The sequence below is a fragment of the Labrus bergylta genome, chromosome 6, assembly GCF_963930695.1.
Source record: "Labrus bergylta chromosome 6, fLabBer1.1, whole genome shotgun sequence".
NCBI classification, from domain to species: Eukaryota; Metazoa; Chordata; class Actinopteri; order Labriformes; family Labridae; genus Labrus; species Labrus bergylta.
The window spans coordinates 10,164,144-10,179,274 of NC_089200.1; the positions used below are offsets into that span (position 1 = coordinate 10,164,144).

The window sequence follows — 15,131 nt, forward strand, 5'->3', positions numbered from 1 at the left end:
ATATATAGTTTGTGTTGTCAGGTTCTGGCATTTCTAGCTGAGTGTTTGTTTGCTTAAGAGGGGCCGGGGGCAAGTGACCGCTCGTGGCCAGAGATGAGACCCCCATAAAAACAGGCCGTACCATTCACTGGTCTGCCAGGGTCGCTCTAAACATCCAGTCTGCACAATAATCTTTGACCTCATATATGAAAACACTTTAGTTATATGTTGACGTGATAATGGAAGGTTTTTCAAAAATAAAACACCCCTTTAAGCTTTTCATCCGAGAAGCATTTTGTAAGTGTAGCATCACTCCTGTGTACATTGCGTCGTGATGTTCCTAAGTAATGAGGAAGTAGAGATGGAAACGTTTGAAACACAGATGTAACTATTAATTTCTGAACTACAAGGTGTAACGTTTGAGCTGCCAGCTTAGCCAGCTGAAAAAAACACAAGTGTGCTACAAAAACACAACGTATCACCTAGTTTAAGTCAGTCAAGTGCAAAGTGCAAAAACTTTTAACCAGATTATACTTACATTTGCTGCAGGGTCTTCAGAGGTCATGATGTTGAATGCTCAGTGAAGGCACAACATGGAGAGGTGGAGCGACTGAGGACTGGAGGAAACTGTCTTACTTTTTACATTTGTCATATCAAGCAACATTTCTTACATTATTAATACACCTGGCAAAAAGCATGTGAGACTGAGGTACAAACTGGGGTCATTGGTTGATCTGGAAATCAAGGCCTGATTTCTAACACCTCACTTTCAAAATGCATTGATTGTGGAATAAAAGTCTACACACCATTTATATCTCACCCAGTATTTTTAATACCGTTTTCTTTTTAAAAAATCTATCATGTAACACCCACACGTCTTGAATAACAAAGGGTTATAACCGTTCTTCTTTGTGTTTTCTGCAAACTGAACACATACAAGAGACTGTGACTAACAGGAGCAAAGTAATGATGCTTTTAACTCGAGGATTGCCCCACCCCCTAGATACCCTCATTTGCTTTTATCCTAACAAATCTTGAGTAGGTGCATAGAGCTCTTAATTGTCGTTAAATGTGACATTGCAGTGGCGCCGGGAGCGTAGTTGTTAGTGTGAGCCCCCCATGTACGGAGGCTCTGGTTCCCCAAGCGGGCGGCCCAGGTTATCCGTCCTGTGGCTCGTCATTCCTCACTCTCTCTCTCTCTCCCTCCCAGATGTCTTACTCTATCTACTGTCCCATCTCTAAATTAAGTCATAAAATAAAGAAGAGCTGTTAGAGGATTGTCCTCTGTGAGCGTCTATATGTGGTAACTTCTTAGTCATCATGACGACAAGGTTTGAAAACACTTGAAGAAAGTGTGACCTATGTTAGTGTAACCTCTCCACTCACCTGCAGAAATAATATGCAGCGCACAGTAAATAAGTAAACAGTTTGTGTTTTTTACTCAGAATTGAAGATGAATCATACACAGTTACTCTGTTGATACATGGAGTCAAATTGGATCATTTCTACAACTCTAGAAATGTTGAATTAAATGTTGAATGTTGAAGAGCGTACTACTACAGGCTCCTGCTTTTGTGAGTGCACTCCTGATATAGTCCATTTGTGTCTGTTTATATGTTGTGTCTATTTTATTTATCCCAGTTCTTATTCTATAAAACTGTACGGCCGGTGTGTTAGTTTTTCTATGTTTATATATACATATACGTGTGTGTGTGTGTGTGTGTGTGTGTGTGTGTGTGTAGCTGCATAGTGGGTGGTGGAGGTGGCGGGGGGGGGTTCGGTTTGTGTAGGCCACGGGTCATTAGTAGAGATCAAGCTTCCCTAATGAGTGCTGGGTCCTCCAGGGGAACCCAGGCGTCACACACTGCACTTCCCACGCCAAGCTCTCTCAGCCTGGCTACTTTTGGCTGCACACTGCCCCCTGCTGGAAAATTTTGGTAGTAAATATTGTACCACCAAGCAGAGCCTACTCTCTCATAAAGTATCTCAAACGAACGTATACATTATTTTTTAATTTATTTTAGAGTCATTGCAGTTTGTAGTCGTGTTTTTGTACTTTTTCTTTTCTGTGTTAATCTTTGTTTATCTTTTTTCTTCCAGAGGTAAATTCCCTCAGAAAGACATGGAGCTGACATTTCCAGGAATGAGCGGAGACTTCACTAGTGAGAACTTCTCTGCCACCTGGTACCTCATAGAGAACCATGCAGGATCCAGGTAACTCCTTAGACATCAAACATCTCTATTGATCATTCCTCAAAATGGATGATTGACAGTGACATCCGACCCTTTAACACAAGCTCTTGAGAAAGCAGAGAAAGTTTTTAATTACTGTAGATGCATGAGAAGTTGCGGTTGCATATATATATGTATATATATATATATATATATATATATATATATATATATATATATATTTTACTAGAGAAGTGACGCATGAGACAGGAGGTCTACAGGGTGGTGCAGGTGCAAAGCTCAGGTCTGCGATAACTCCCTCTGGCACCTCAACAAACAAAAAGTGAAACGTATGGAAGGTCGTTTTCATTGTGCTAGAAGCTCGTACTTGTTTGTCGAGGTTATTTTTCAGCTTTACAGGACCTGCTTTGTTCAGGATACACTCATACAACAGATGCGGAGATGATTACGACTCAGTTAAAAGACAAAAAATACGGCCATGTTGAGGATGTGGTTTGTAAGTTATGTCTTTTCCTTGATCGTCTCGTGCTTCAGGAACTGCTCAGTTTGTAGACGAGGCCGGCGGCTGACCCAGAAGCCCTGAGCCCAGTTGACTGTCATGTCAGGGCAGAGGAGAGTTATTTTGGACTCTCCTGGCTTCCTCTCCCCCGTGCTTAGCCTTCCAGTAACCCAGACCCCAGGATCCAGCATGACCAGGGGCCTCTGTTTGGACCTCGCTGGGTGGCTGTTTCTTCCTGCGGAGGAAACCTCACTCAGGAGGCTGACACACGTACGCACATCAGCCCAGAACGTGTGTGTGTGTGATTGTGTTTCTTAGAGGCGGGATTGTAGGTGCACATGTGTCTTAAAAAAACAGGAAAGTTATTTTAATCATTAATTAATTTGTATGAATGCAGTCATCTTAAGATTCCTGAAATCAGATTATTGAGGAAGAAAATAGATTTGTCAGGAGAGCTCAAGAGAACGACCAGTTCTCTTGAGCTGCTCAAGTTTAGGAGATAAATGAAAAACAAGCTGACTTAAATCAAGGGTGAAAAATAGATAAACGAGATAAAAACCTAGTGTGTGCACATCCAAGCAAAATGCAAAATGCATGCAGGGTTTGGTGCCTTGCTGAAGGGCACCTTCGGGGTACTCAGTAAGTGACCTGGCACCTCTCCAGCTACCAGACCAACTTCCATATTATTAGTCTTGAACCGGCGACCCTCCGATTCCAACCCAAATACCTACAGACTGAGCTACTGCCGCCCCCGTTAATAATCTGTGAATTGTCATTAAATCTAAATGCCAACCATTTGTTGCCTCTCCCTGTTTGACATCGGAAGTTGGACTGTATATATTACATTTCTTGGTCAATGACAGAATAACAAATTGCAGACCTGATTTAATGGAGTGAACTTTTTATGTTTTTGTTTCCTCAGTTTTGAGCAGCTGAAGTTTGCATCCAGTAATCTGAAAAAGCAGGCTACGAAGAAGAACGAGGGGAGTCTGGCCTATGTGAAAGGAGGCCTCAGTACCTTCTTTGAGGCCCAGGACGCTCTGGCAGGTGAGAGGGATTAACACTTTATTTTTTTTTAATGCGATGTGAAACAGCACCAAATGGTCTACAATTAATACGAAAACTTCCCAATCATCACTTTCCATCTCTGCACAGAAAAGAACTCTTGATTTTTCTGGAAAGTGTGCAAGTTTAGTCGTGTCTTGGGAATTTTTTGCTCCCCCTTCCTCAAAATGCGGTTTTTGCAGCGGTTGATTAAAGAGGCTCATTTGGCGGCCGTGTGAAAACCCTCTGCTCTCTGCTGCAGCTACACCGGCCAACCACAACACGGCTAATTCACCTTAATCAAAATGAGATCAGCTCTCACCTGTCACACACGGCCTCGCTTGAGTCTCCCTGGAGCCTCGAAGTGGACACACGCTCACACTTGTACTTACTCACTGACACACACATGCTCACACACACACATGCTCACACTTGTACTAACTCACTGACACACACACACACACACACACACACACACACACACACACACACACACACACACAAACACAAAGATTTCAAGGTAGCAGAGACGGACTGCTGTCACTCTGCCAGGTACTCCAAATCAATTGTTTGCTTCATCATTCATACTTTTGTCTGTTTACTCTCTCCTCCCGCCATAGCCGCTCAGTTACTTCCCCTTACTATTTATACGTACACTTTTCTGCCTCCATCATTATTATTATTGCTTTCTGAATGTTTGTGCCCCGGTTGGGAGAGAGGCGATGTTTTCATTGTTAGTGGCTGAATCTAAATAAACGGAGCAGCCCAACACAATGCAGGCCAGAGTATTAGGACTGATAGTGCCGATAACAGACCCAATATGACCAACGTGAACAATGCACAGTCATTCTCACGTTCAGACTGAGCGTGCCTACTGTGTGCCCGCTGCCCCAATGGGAAATGTACAGACGGAGGAAGCGATGCAGCATAGATGGACTCGATTGACCTGTGAGCCAAGAGGACTTCATGCTGCTTTTATGACCGGTGGGACAGGATGGGATTTACTGTATATGTCCGATTACTCTGCATGAGTGCTTACAAAGATTTTAGAGAAAAAGAAACCTGTTGAATTAAACAGGGAACGCTGACAAAGCAAAGAAACAATAAGTCAATATCTCAATGATCGTCAACCAAGCAAGAGTAGTGAAGTGGTCTCCTGTTGTCTTATTTGGAGGATTGTCAACATGAACATTTGGAAGATTTGTTGTGATTTTCAAAGATTTTTACCTCGACAGCTTTGTTGCATGACAAATGCTCTGCAACAGATTTCCAATAGAGCTAAAATACTAATATTTTAAATATAATAGGAACAGCTCCTGTTTCCCTTAATAAAGGTGTCACCACTTTTTGAAAGTTTTGGTCTGGTCTCGGAATCTAAAGCATTTTAACTCTGTCTTGTCTTGGTCTCAGACTGGGCGGACACAGGATTCTAAATCAAGACCTGTCAAGTCCACCACTGATCGGCTATTTTTCCACGTCATTACTTTGATTAGAAAGACACGCCTCCTTCTAAAAGAACCAATTACTTCAATTCATTTGTAGTTTGATTTTTATCCTCCGGTTAAGACCAGAAACCTTCCCGGTGTTACCCACCCACTGAACACAGGTTGATGATTTTTTCAGTGATGTCTCTTGGTCTTTTCTCACCCTGCCACCCACTCTTTCTTGGTCTTGACTTGTTCTCAGTCCCTACATGTCTTGTCTCAGTCTCGTAGCACTCTGGTCTCAGGTATGTCTTGGTCTGGGTTAGTCTGGTCTTGACTACAACACTAGTAGTGACGGATTATCACCCCCATCTCCAACAACAGGCGGCTGTTCTTGTCAAATCAAATTTGTTTGTAAAGCAAATCAGAATTTTCCTGCAGGCGCTGCACATTGTGTACAATAAAACCCCACAGTTTGTCCTCAGAAAGCTGCCTAAAAACACACTTTATCAAACAAACTAAAAACGAAAAATTCAGGAAGAGGAGGGAGGGTACTTCACTCTCTTTTGGCCAAGAGACAGGCAATAAATTGTGTGTATACAGATTAGACAAACAAAACATCACAGCATATAGAGGATATGATGACCCTATTACAGACACATCTACATGAGGCATACGTGTTCAGTATGAAAGCTTTAAAAACTATTCTCAACATTATCCACCTGCAGCATTGAGCAGAAGGAGTTAGCTACATGTAAGGGAACATTCAGTGGGCTAATCCAAACTGAGACACAGCATCACTCTGTGACCAATGAGCCTGCTCGTCTTTATTCAGAGAGTTGTAAATGTGTGAATGTCTTCACCTTGAATATCATTTAACTCCCATTTTTCAAACGTGATTCCCAGAAGAAGAAAAAGAACCCTGTAATATTTGAAGAATTACTTTTACTTCCTGTCTTATTCCTTCTCTCCCTGACTCATTACAGCACTCAAACATCCTCTCTCTGCCAAGATTTAGCTCTCAGTCATAAAAAAAAGTGAAGTGGTGTTTCAGAATTGATAGCTTTAGTGGAGATATTCTGTATACTATGCACGGTCAGCCAAACCGACATACCAGCCTGCACGCTCTCGGCGGTGGAGCCAGCTCGGGAAGGCTCTGCAGCAGCTCACTGCCAGGCCTCGTTAGCACAGCTGTCCGAGCGACTGTGAATCCTTTCTTTGTCTCCCAGCAGCGTTTGGCATGTTCCCTGTTGTTCCTAGTCATTCCAAATGACTCTTACCTAAAATGTAGACGTGAATGTGTAAAAGAAATTAGCAACACAAAAAAAATACTTGTGTGCTTTCCTTGTTCAGAATTTGATGTGTGAGAAGTTGTTGTAGTGCTTCCAGCCCTCTCAATCACCATCAAGTCATTTCTGTCTCCTCGACTGTTTATTTTCACTTTTGCTTGCATGTGAGATTTTTATTGATGACCATAATAGACGTCTGGAGTTATTTCATAATGCGAGCGTCCTGCTGCCAGCAAGGTGGAAACAAAGAAAAGAAGCCAATTCTGGGAAAAGAAATGAGGCAGATAGAAAATATTTACAGAAAACAGCTGGACTCTGGCTTTAATATCCGAGGCAGTTTGTCCTTCCCTCTTTTGTTCTTTTCTTCTCAGACTACTCACCTGTGCAGCTGACCATCTCCGGCATAAACAGAAAAACTAAAGTCCCAGATCTCATTTAAATGAACTCTGTGCACAGTTTAGGCTTCTGCATCTGCAAACCACACATCTGTTAAATATGCTGATGGGGTTAGTCAGATAAATAAAGATGACTTCTGGATAATCCAGAATAAGACTGAGAGCTTTGAAGGCCAGCAGTGCTCAGGTTGTATTCATGAAGGGCGGATCAAAAGTGCATGATCAAGTTTTATAACCTTAAAAGATTTCTGGGGCGCCAGCAGCAATAAAATAAAAGATGTGGTAAAAATATTTTAAATTTGCGTCTTTTAGGTATTAAATCATAAATCTGTATCAGCACAAGTTGTTGCACCTCGTTTAAATTAAGAGAAGAAATGTAACGGAGGCATCCCACATTGCAAAGAAAAAATTGTAATAACAACAAACACAAATCTCTACAATTCTACAATTCATTTAGCAGACACTTTTATCCAAAGCAACGCACATCAGAGAGTTACTTACTTACTTACTCATTTTATAATAGCTTCAAAGTATAACCATTATCTAAGATTTCCAGTTCTATTTGCATGTCAACAGTATTAACTGATTAAGACTTCAAAAATAACAGCAGGACCAAATCAACATTTACAGTAAAATCGCAAAGTTACAAAAGTTTCCAGAAAACTCATCGAGTCAGTGTTTGCTCTCAGTGTTAGCAGACATTTTGTTTGATGTAACATTTGACTTGTTTTGCAGAAAGGAATTTTTTTTGCAGTGAGAAACTTAGTGGTCCCGTAAACACTCCATGTGAACCGCCACAGAGCGCTGAAAGAAATGGAAGGTTTTCAGGGGATTGTGACTTTTTTTTTTCTCTTTTGTTGGCGACAAATAGAACCATGCCTCTTGAGCTTGAGCTGCTCTTGGCTGATTGACCGCACTCACAGACTGTCGGAGAGTCCAGGGTTGTTTCTACTAAAATGTTGAAATTTGAGGTTTTTCATTGTTGTGTGAAAAGGAAGTCTCCCAGTGATGCAGGAAACGGAACAGCTACCGTGGTCCAAAAATGCCAGATTCCCAGGGCCTATTCCCTGAGCCCCCAGCCCCGACAGGAGTCAAAACATCATCCAGCTTTAGAATCCAGGGATGCTGTATTTTTATTCTTATTCATTTCTTTTTTTTTCCCTGGACAGTTCCAGGAAGTGAAGCGGGAGCTGTGGCTCTTCCTCAGGTCCTGGCTTCGTGTGTTATCCGGACTGTGGCCTGATGTTTAGGTTAGCCGTGACGTCAGGAGCACTTCAGTGTGTGACAGATGCAGAGGACACACAGCTGGCAGCAGGGCTGGAGTGGTGGGGGGGGGTGAGCATGGAGACATAAACCAGATCTGCAGTGTGTGTGTGTGTCTTCCATCCTGTGCTCTCCGTCGTCCCAACCTACATTTTCCTGCAGTGTTTTCTGCCGTTCAGTGAGTAGTGCGAGGTCCAGGAAAGGGCCTGCAAAGTCCGAACCGATTAGGCAGTGGCATGTTTGAACAGTGGGCTCTCGGAATACCTCGGTCTCTGCCTTGAGGCTTCTGTCTGTCAGAGTGGACCCACATATTTATTTACAGAACTCTCCCCCCTTCACTTTGCCTCCCGCTCCCTCCGCTGTCTCCAACCTCTGCTAACAGCAAATATCAGTTACTTTTAACTAGAACGGGAATGAAATAACTTATCAGCTGACCTTCCCCGGCTTCTAGTGTCGTTAAAGTTTGATTTAAAAGACCTTTACAATTGCAAATATCACTGAATGTTTGATAATCCATCACGGCCTTTTAGATCCTCTAAATACAAACTGAGACCTGACCAAAGGCCATAAGAGGTTCACTCTCTGTTATCATTTTATACTACAATTTATTCAACCACACCTTTAAAAACACTTGATCACCCCTCTTTTGATTTGATCGTATCCTTTACATCTTTTATTCAGACATTAATTAAGACATCATTACATATTTTATTGGGTCTGATGTTTTCCTGTGCTGGCCTGTTTTCTGCGTTCATTGCTTCGTTATTGCACCAAACTGAATTTTTTTTTTACAGTTTCTCCCCTTCATTGTAAAGCACTTCAGAATGATCACCCCTGTATGAAATATGCTCCACTAAAATATTGTTTTAAAATAGTTTCTATAAATGTTGGACGGACAAGGGAGGCAGTGAAGTGAAGAGATTCTTTCTCACTCTCTCTCTCTGTCTCTGAACTTCATTCTTGAGATGTCTGCTTGTCACATATTTGAAATGCTCCACATCCATGTATGAGAAGGTCTCCTAAGCCTTCTCCAACTCTCCTCCTCTCTGTCAATAAACCAACACCGCGGCTCTCAGCACCCAGCTGCCCACTACTGCACACCATTTATTTATCCATCGGGGCAGCCACACAACTCACTCTGCCTCTCTCTCTCTCTCTCTCTCTCTCTCTCTGTCTCTCTTCTCCCCCTCCCTCACCTCGTTTTTAATCTCTCCCGTGTACAGTAAAGCTCTACATGCTAAGTGATGGCTTCAAGCCATCAGAGGGTTCCTCCCTCCACCCTCGACTTGAAACATTTTAGATTGGCATTACCTCCGGGTCAGAGGGCTCCAAATGTCCCAGGACCACAGAGCGCTGCCGTTAATGACTCTGCTGAGGTGAATTGATCCAGTACAGTAACCACTGGAACAAGGTCGGGTCCTGTTGCGTGGGAACAGGCACAAGGGGAGGCGGGGGTGGAGATCGGTGAGGTTATCTCCCATCAACCACGGGGGCAGGGCCTGTTTATTGTTTTACCTTCAGTTCCTGAAATTGAAAATGTTCCTGTCGTACAGCATAGCAGACCGTTTCCAGCTCTTTTCCTGCCAATATTTATTATTTCTCTGATTTTAATTGACTCTATTTCACTGTATTCTGACCCTCCTAACCATTTATTACACAAATAAATACAAACTTTTGTGTTGCAGCGATCCACCAGAGGCTGGAGTCTGATGGGACGGAGAGAGTGGAGGGATCGATGACCCAGCGCCTGGAAAACATCCTCAACAGTAAGCAACAATTAATCAAACAAAGTGCAGACGAAGTGCAGATCGTGTTTATTTATTGCCCCCCTTACGCTGCTGTGCAGGTTCAATATTATTTCTATTATTATTATTGTATCTATATGCTCTCTGCATGTCAAGGCCCAATTTCATGTGTCTTTTTTTGCATTAAATTCAATGACTATCACATGCGTATCAGGTGCATGACTAGATATGTCTGGATAAAGACTTATAGTCTTCAAGGGTACATTTGGCATACAGCTGTGAACACTTCATACAATTAACAAGTGATCACACACTCATGGAAATGTTCACCAGGCGGTCATGAAAGGCGTTCTACTGCTACACACTGCGGAGAAGTTATCAGTCTCAGTTGCCATCTACTTGTTTTACTCATTTTTACATTTTAATGAAAGACAGCTGTTATTAAAGTGGACAAACTAACCGGACGAGAAGACAAGCCAGAGTTGTTGGACTTCTACAGAATTTAATCTGAGAATGAAAACACAGAGAAGAGGAGGTTGTGGAAAAATGCTTATTGATGCCCCACTGTGTCTCATCGTGCGATAAACCATTGTGTTAAGTTGTTCAAAATATTCCTGCCTCGTTACTAACGTTAGGTAACGTTAACTAGCTATTATTATGTAGTTAGCACTGACTCACTGAAGTTTTGACGAGGAATTTCTTGCCCTTTGCTTCCCAGACGATTACATTATTGACCCAGCCACATCGAAGATACGAAAAGCTCTCCCTATTTATGTAGAACTTTATCCTGCAGCAGTTTAACAGACAGGACTCTTCACTGAAATTCATCCCAATGTTATGTCCCGCCTTCTATCTTGGGATTGGTTCTTTCCTGTTTCAGTTGGAAATACTTCACAACAGTTAGATACTCTTGAAGCTCTGTTTCATGGGGACTTTAAGGGACCATTAGTTGAGATCATTCAGTCACACATTAGTCAAGGTCTTAAGGTCAAAGTCAAGGTTGTCTATCTTATCCATGTGTGAGGGCAATTGTTTTTGCAGTTAACAGTAAAAAAAAAACATACATACAGCCAGCAATCAGCATAAAAGGGAGACTAAGAATTAAAAAAGTCCAATAAATATTTAGGGACAAATGAGTTCCTCAGTTTCTTTGTCTTTACTGTACATGTAGCTGCTGTGAGTTAAGCATGTAAAAAAACAGAACAGCTGACAACACAAAAGTTAAAATGAAAGCAGACGGATGCTCCTCCTGTCTGGCTTCACCCTCCACCAGTTAACACACACTTATCCTTCAGTATGTCCCCGTTTTCCCACCCCCTCAGCTCATACATGATAATGTGCCTCCTTTAATGGAGGGTCAATAAGCGGGTCCTTTTCCCGGAGTCCAGAATAAATAAACCCCCCAGCCGGACATAGCTTTCATCCCCACAGCCCACACTCGCTGGCTTGTTACCCAGTGGGGCCAGGCCACCGTTCACCCACAAAGAAGCATGCGTCAGACACACAGCACCAATCAGCCAATCACGCGTCAGAACGTTAGCTTCTCGACAAGTCAGACGGTCTAGTGAAAAAATGTGAAGTATTCCTCCGTTCTGTCCCATGCTATTTTTTCTTCAGGGATTTGTTTTGGGGTGGGGAGGGGTTTTGTTTGATGAGGAGATTTTTTTTTTCTTCTGTTTGACGGCACATCCGAGACCACCCAGGAAGCCAGCTAGTCGTGCGAAGCTTGCACTAAGCTGTCAGCCTAAAGAGATAGCTGTCACTTTCCTCTCAAAGCTCGCTCTGCTGTGTCAGAGAGAGAGAGAGAGAGAGCAGGAAGAAAACCAGAGGCCGACATTAAAAGGGAAATGTGGTATCGACATTTATTTTTACAGTATCCTGGTTTCTCGTTCTCTCCTTCCCTCTTCCACTCTCTCACTCCTTCCCTCGCTCTCTTTTTCTCGTAGGAGCGAGTGATACCGCAGATACTCTCTTCCAGGAGGTGCTGGGGCGGAAAGACAAAGCTGACTCCACACGCAATGCTCTCAACGTCCTGCAACGTTTCAAGTTTCTCTTCAACCTGCCACTCAACATTGAACGCAATATCCAAAAGGTACCGTCCGTCCACAAACACAAACTGTTTATATGTAATAAGAAAAGAGACACCAGCACCAAATAACCAAATAGTTCATAGATGAAGCTTCCCTTTGTCAGCAACCAGTACACTTATAATTCTGTCTTTTAGATCCGGGCCTGTGTGCACTGTTCTTAAATATTGTGATAATTCAGCTCACTGGTTGATAGAGGAGATGGAAATCTGAAATCAGAACTTCCCTATACAAAGTTATCACTGGTCCATTTTGAGGCTGTTCTCATCTGAGTACTATTAGGACTAGTCCTGACTTTCTGTGTCATCTCTAAATATGGAAACACAAAAATGTTCTAGTTCTGTGTTTTCTGATTTGTCTCTCATCATAGCACAATGGTGAGAAACAAGATAACCTAATACATCTCAATAAAGCATCTATACTGTATATATATATTTATATACTATTTAAACACTACATTACCATGTCATGTCACAATTGTGCTCTGAAAAAATATCTACTCACAATAAAATCCCAAACATTATCAAGTGGGGACATGTCATCCAGAGGGTGGAGCTTAAAAAAGATCAAATACACAAAGTGGATCATGATTGATAACTAAAGAAAGAAGCTGGGATTATATCATTAACACGACCTGTTTTTTTTTTCTCTTAGGGTGATTATGATGTTGTGATCAACGACTACGAGAAAGCCAAATCTCTCTTTGGCAACACCGAGGTCCCCGTTTTCAAAAAAGGTAAACACATTTATTATCAACAAATGAATTAAACGAATTAATTAAGACGCTTTCTCACTTTACGATCACTGTCTGCACCCTGCTGCTTGATGGTTTTATAACTAAAGTCTAGTTTTTTTAATTATTTCTGAAATGTGTATTTGTGTGCTGTCTCTCTTATTGTCCTTTTTTTTTGTAATTACTGCAATGACAATATTCTCTCTCCATCCAGCTATCGTATTATCTCTGTTTAGAGTCTTTAAATCCTGCATGAATTGTATTTCCTGTTCCTCTGTTGCAGTGTACGCCGAGGTGGAGACGAGGGTCACAGCTCTGAGGAGCCTCTTATTGGAGAAACTACTGCAGACTCCGTCAACACTGCACGACCAGAAGAGATACATCAGGTCTCTTTTTTTATCCGTCTGTATTTCTCCCAGTCTTCATGTTTTGGTCTTACACATCTCATCCTGTTGATAGGTTTGTACATAACTCACCTCCTTCATCCTGCCGTGACAGTTTTTCATTTCTCCATCCGTTAACATGTCACCCTGTCTCTCCACACGGCAAACAGTCTGTGAAACTGTCTCGACACATGTAGTCATTCATTACCTTGCTTTGGCCTCTTTGATGTCTGCCTGTGTCATCGTTTACCAGAACTCCATCCTCTCACTTTTCTCTCTCAACGTTCAATATTCTTCTCAGCCTTTTGTTGTCACTCTCTTTGATTCTGTTTCTACCCCCCCTCTCCCTGCCTTTCTTCCCCTTCTTTCCCCCCCCTCCATCTTTCTGTCCATTCCATACTTGTGGTCTCTCCAAATTTATTATTGTTAAGACCGACCTGTCAGGATCACAGAGACCAGTTCTCGACCACACGGCAACATCTTTCATCCTGCTGCATTAGGCACGGCTCTGAACGCCCACTCGGCTCCTGTTTACTCTTGCCATGGACGGTGTGTGTGTGTGTGTGTGTGTGTGTGTGTGTGTGTGTGTGTGTGTGTGTGTGTGTGTGTGTGTGTGTGTGTGTGCGTGTGTGCGTGCCTGTGTGCCTGTGCTGTAACTTTTGAAAGATGCCACCTAATGAGAAACAACTGAGCAGTTGGTTCACAGGATGACAGCAGAGGGAGCCAGGCCGCAGCTTAGAGAATGAGTCATCTGACGGCCCACAGGTCTCTGAATGATGCCCACAACATAAACTCCTGGGAGAGGGCTGCTTGTGGGTGAACAGATGAAGGAGACAGAGAAGCTTTTGTGGGATTTGGGCAAAAGAAAAAAAAAAAACTTTGTATTTCTGATTATGAAGTCATACGTGTTCTCTGTATACGTTTATGCAGAGAGAAAAAAAACAAACACTTTTTTCAACTGTAGCTGCTTTGCTTTAGAATGACGTGTGTTTTTTTGCTGGTTTTGGCCTCTTGAAGGCAGGGTTGGTAATTTCCTAAAGGTACAGTTTTTAAGATTGTGGTTGAAATTGTTTTTAGGTCCTGACAGAAATTAATAACTCATGTTCAAAAAGGAACAAAGAAAATCTGTCATCTGTAGCAGGTGTAAGCCTGTAAAAACTTTAACCAACGTCTGCCACGAGGTACCAATCTGATGAACCAATCACGCCTCCCCGTCTCCCTGCTCGTTCTCTTCCCCCTTGCTCACACTCAAAGCGAGTCACCAATGACAGAGTTTATACTGTGAGTTTATTTACCGCTGAATGAGACATGAGACGACGTAGTTTCTACACAATGCAAGAGATGAGCTGAGGTCCGCTTCTGGAGCAACTGTGCTCGTGCATGTAAGCGAGGGGGCGTGGCTTTTAGAGGGAGCACAGAGGGGAGGGGGGTGGGTGCAGACAGCGCACTGAGCGAATGCTACTTTTAAAATCATGCTAGTTTTCTAAAACAATTACCAACCCTGCCTTGAATTCATTTTCAATGTTAATTTGATGCTTTTATTTTGAAGGATGAAATATTTCTAATAATAACTCTCATCCTTCTAAACTCATTCAGGTACCTGTCTGACCTGCACGCTCCAGGCGACCCGGCATGGCAGTGCATCTACGCTCAGCACAAGTGGATCCTGCAGCTCATGCAAAGCTGCAGAGATGAGTTCATCAGTGGCCAGAGAGGTAACTTCAAACATGCTGGATCACTCTACACAGCGCTCAGATGAGGCTCTGTTCAGCCCGGCTGCCTCTCAGCTGTACCCGCTCTCTGCCTGCATTCCCCGCTCCGTCACCACCCCTCCCCTGCCTGCTCTCCTCGAGGCCCGCGTGTTTATTTTTACATGAACGTATGAATAAGATGAAAGTGAGGGAGCATTGGTTTTGGAATTTGGGTTTCTGGGGCTTGACGTGTTACTGCACACGCACACAACGTTTCTTTCTCACTCACACACTGCCTCACAGATGGATTGGAACAATTAACCCCAATTAAGCTGTTCCTCTGTTAAATCAGCCGATAGAAAATATGTGAATGTGAAACCGTCCGCTCAGGAAGAACAGTGATTCA

The 15,131-nt window shown here is 42.7% G+C and overlaps 1 protein-coding gene across 2 annotated transcripts in view; it reads left to right on the top strand.

Moving 5' to 3' along the window:
• Positions 1-15,131, top strand: part of exoc2 (exocyst complex component 2) — a 54,653-nt gene that overhangs the window by 17,137 nt on the left and 22,385 nt on the right. For both annotated transcript variants that reach the window (XM_020656703.2, XM_029281354.2), the window contains exons 5-11: positions 2,080-2,193; positions 3,594-3,718; positions 9,772-9,852; positions 11,778-11,923; positions 12,573-12,654; positions 12,935-13,037; positions 14,631-14,749. In XM_020656703.2, coding sequence (XP_020512359.2) covers positions 2,080-2,193; positions 3,594-3,718; positions 9,772-9,852; positions 11,778-11,923; positions 12,573-12,654; positions 12,935-13,037; positions 14,631-14,749 — 770 coding nt within the window. The remainder of the gene's footprint in view (positions 1-2,079; positions 2,194-3,593; positions 3,719-9,771; positions 9,853-11,777; positions 11,924-12,572; positions 12,655-12,934; positions 13,038-14,630; positions 14,750-15,131) is intronic.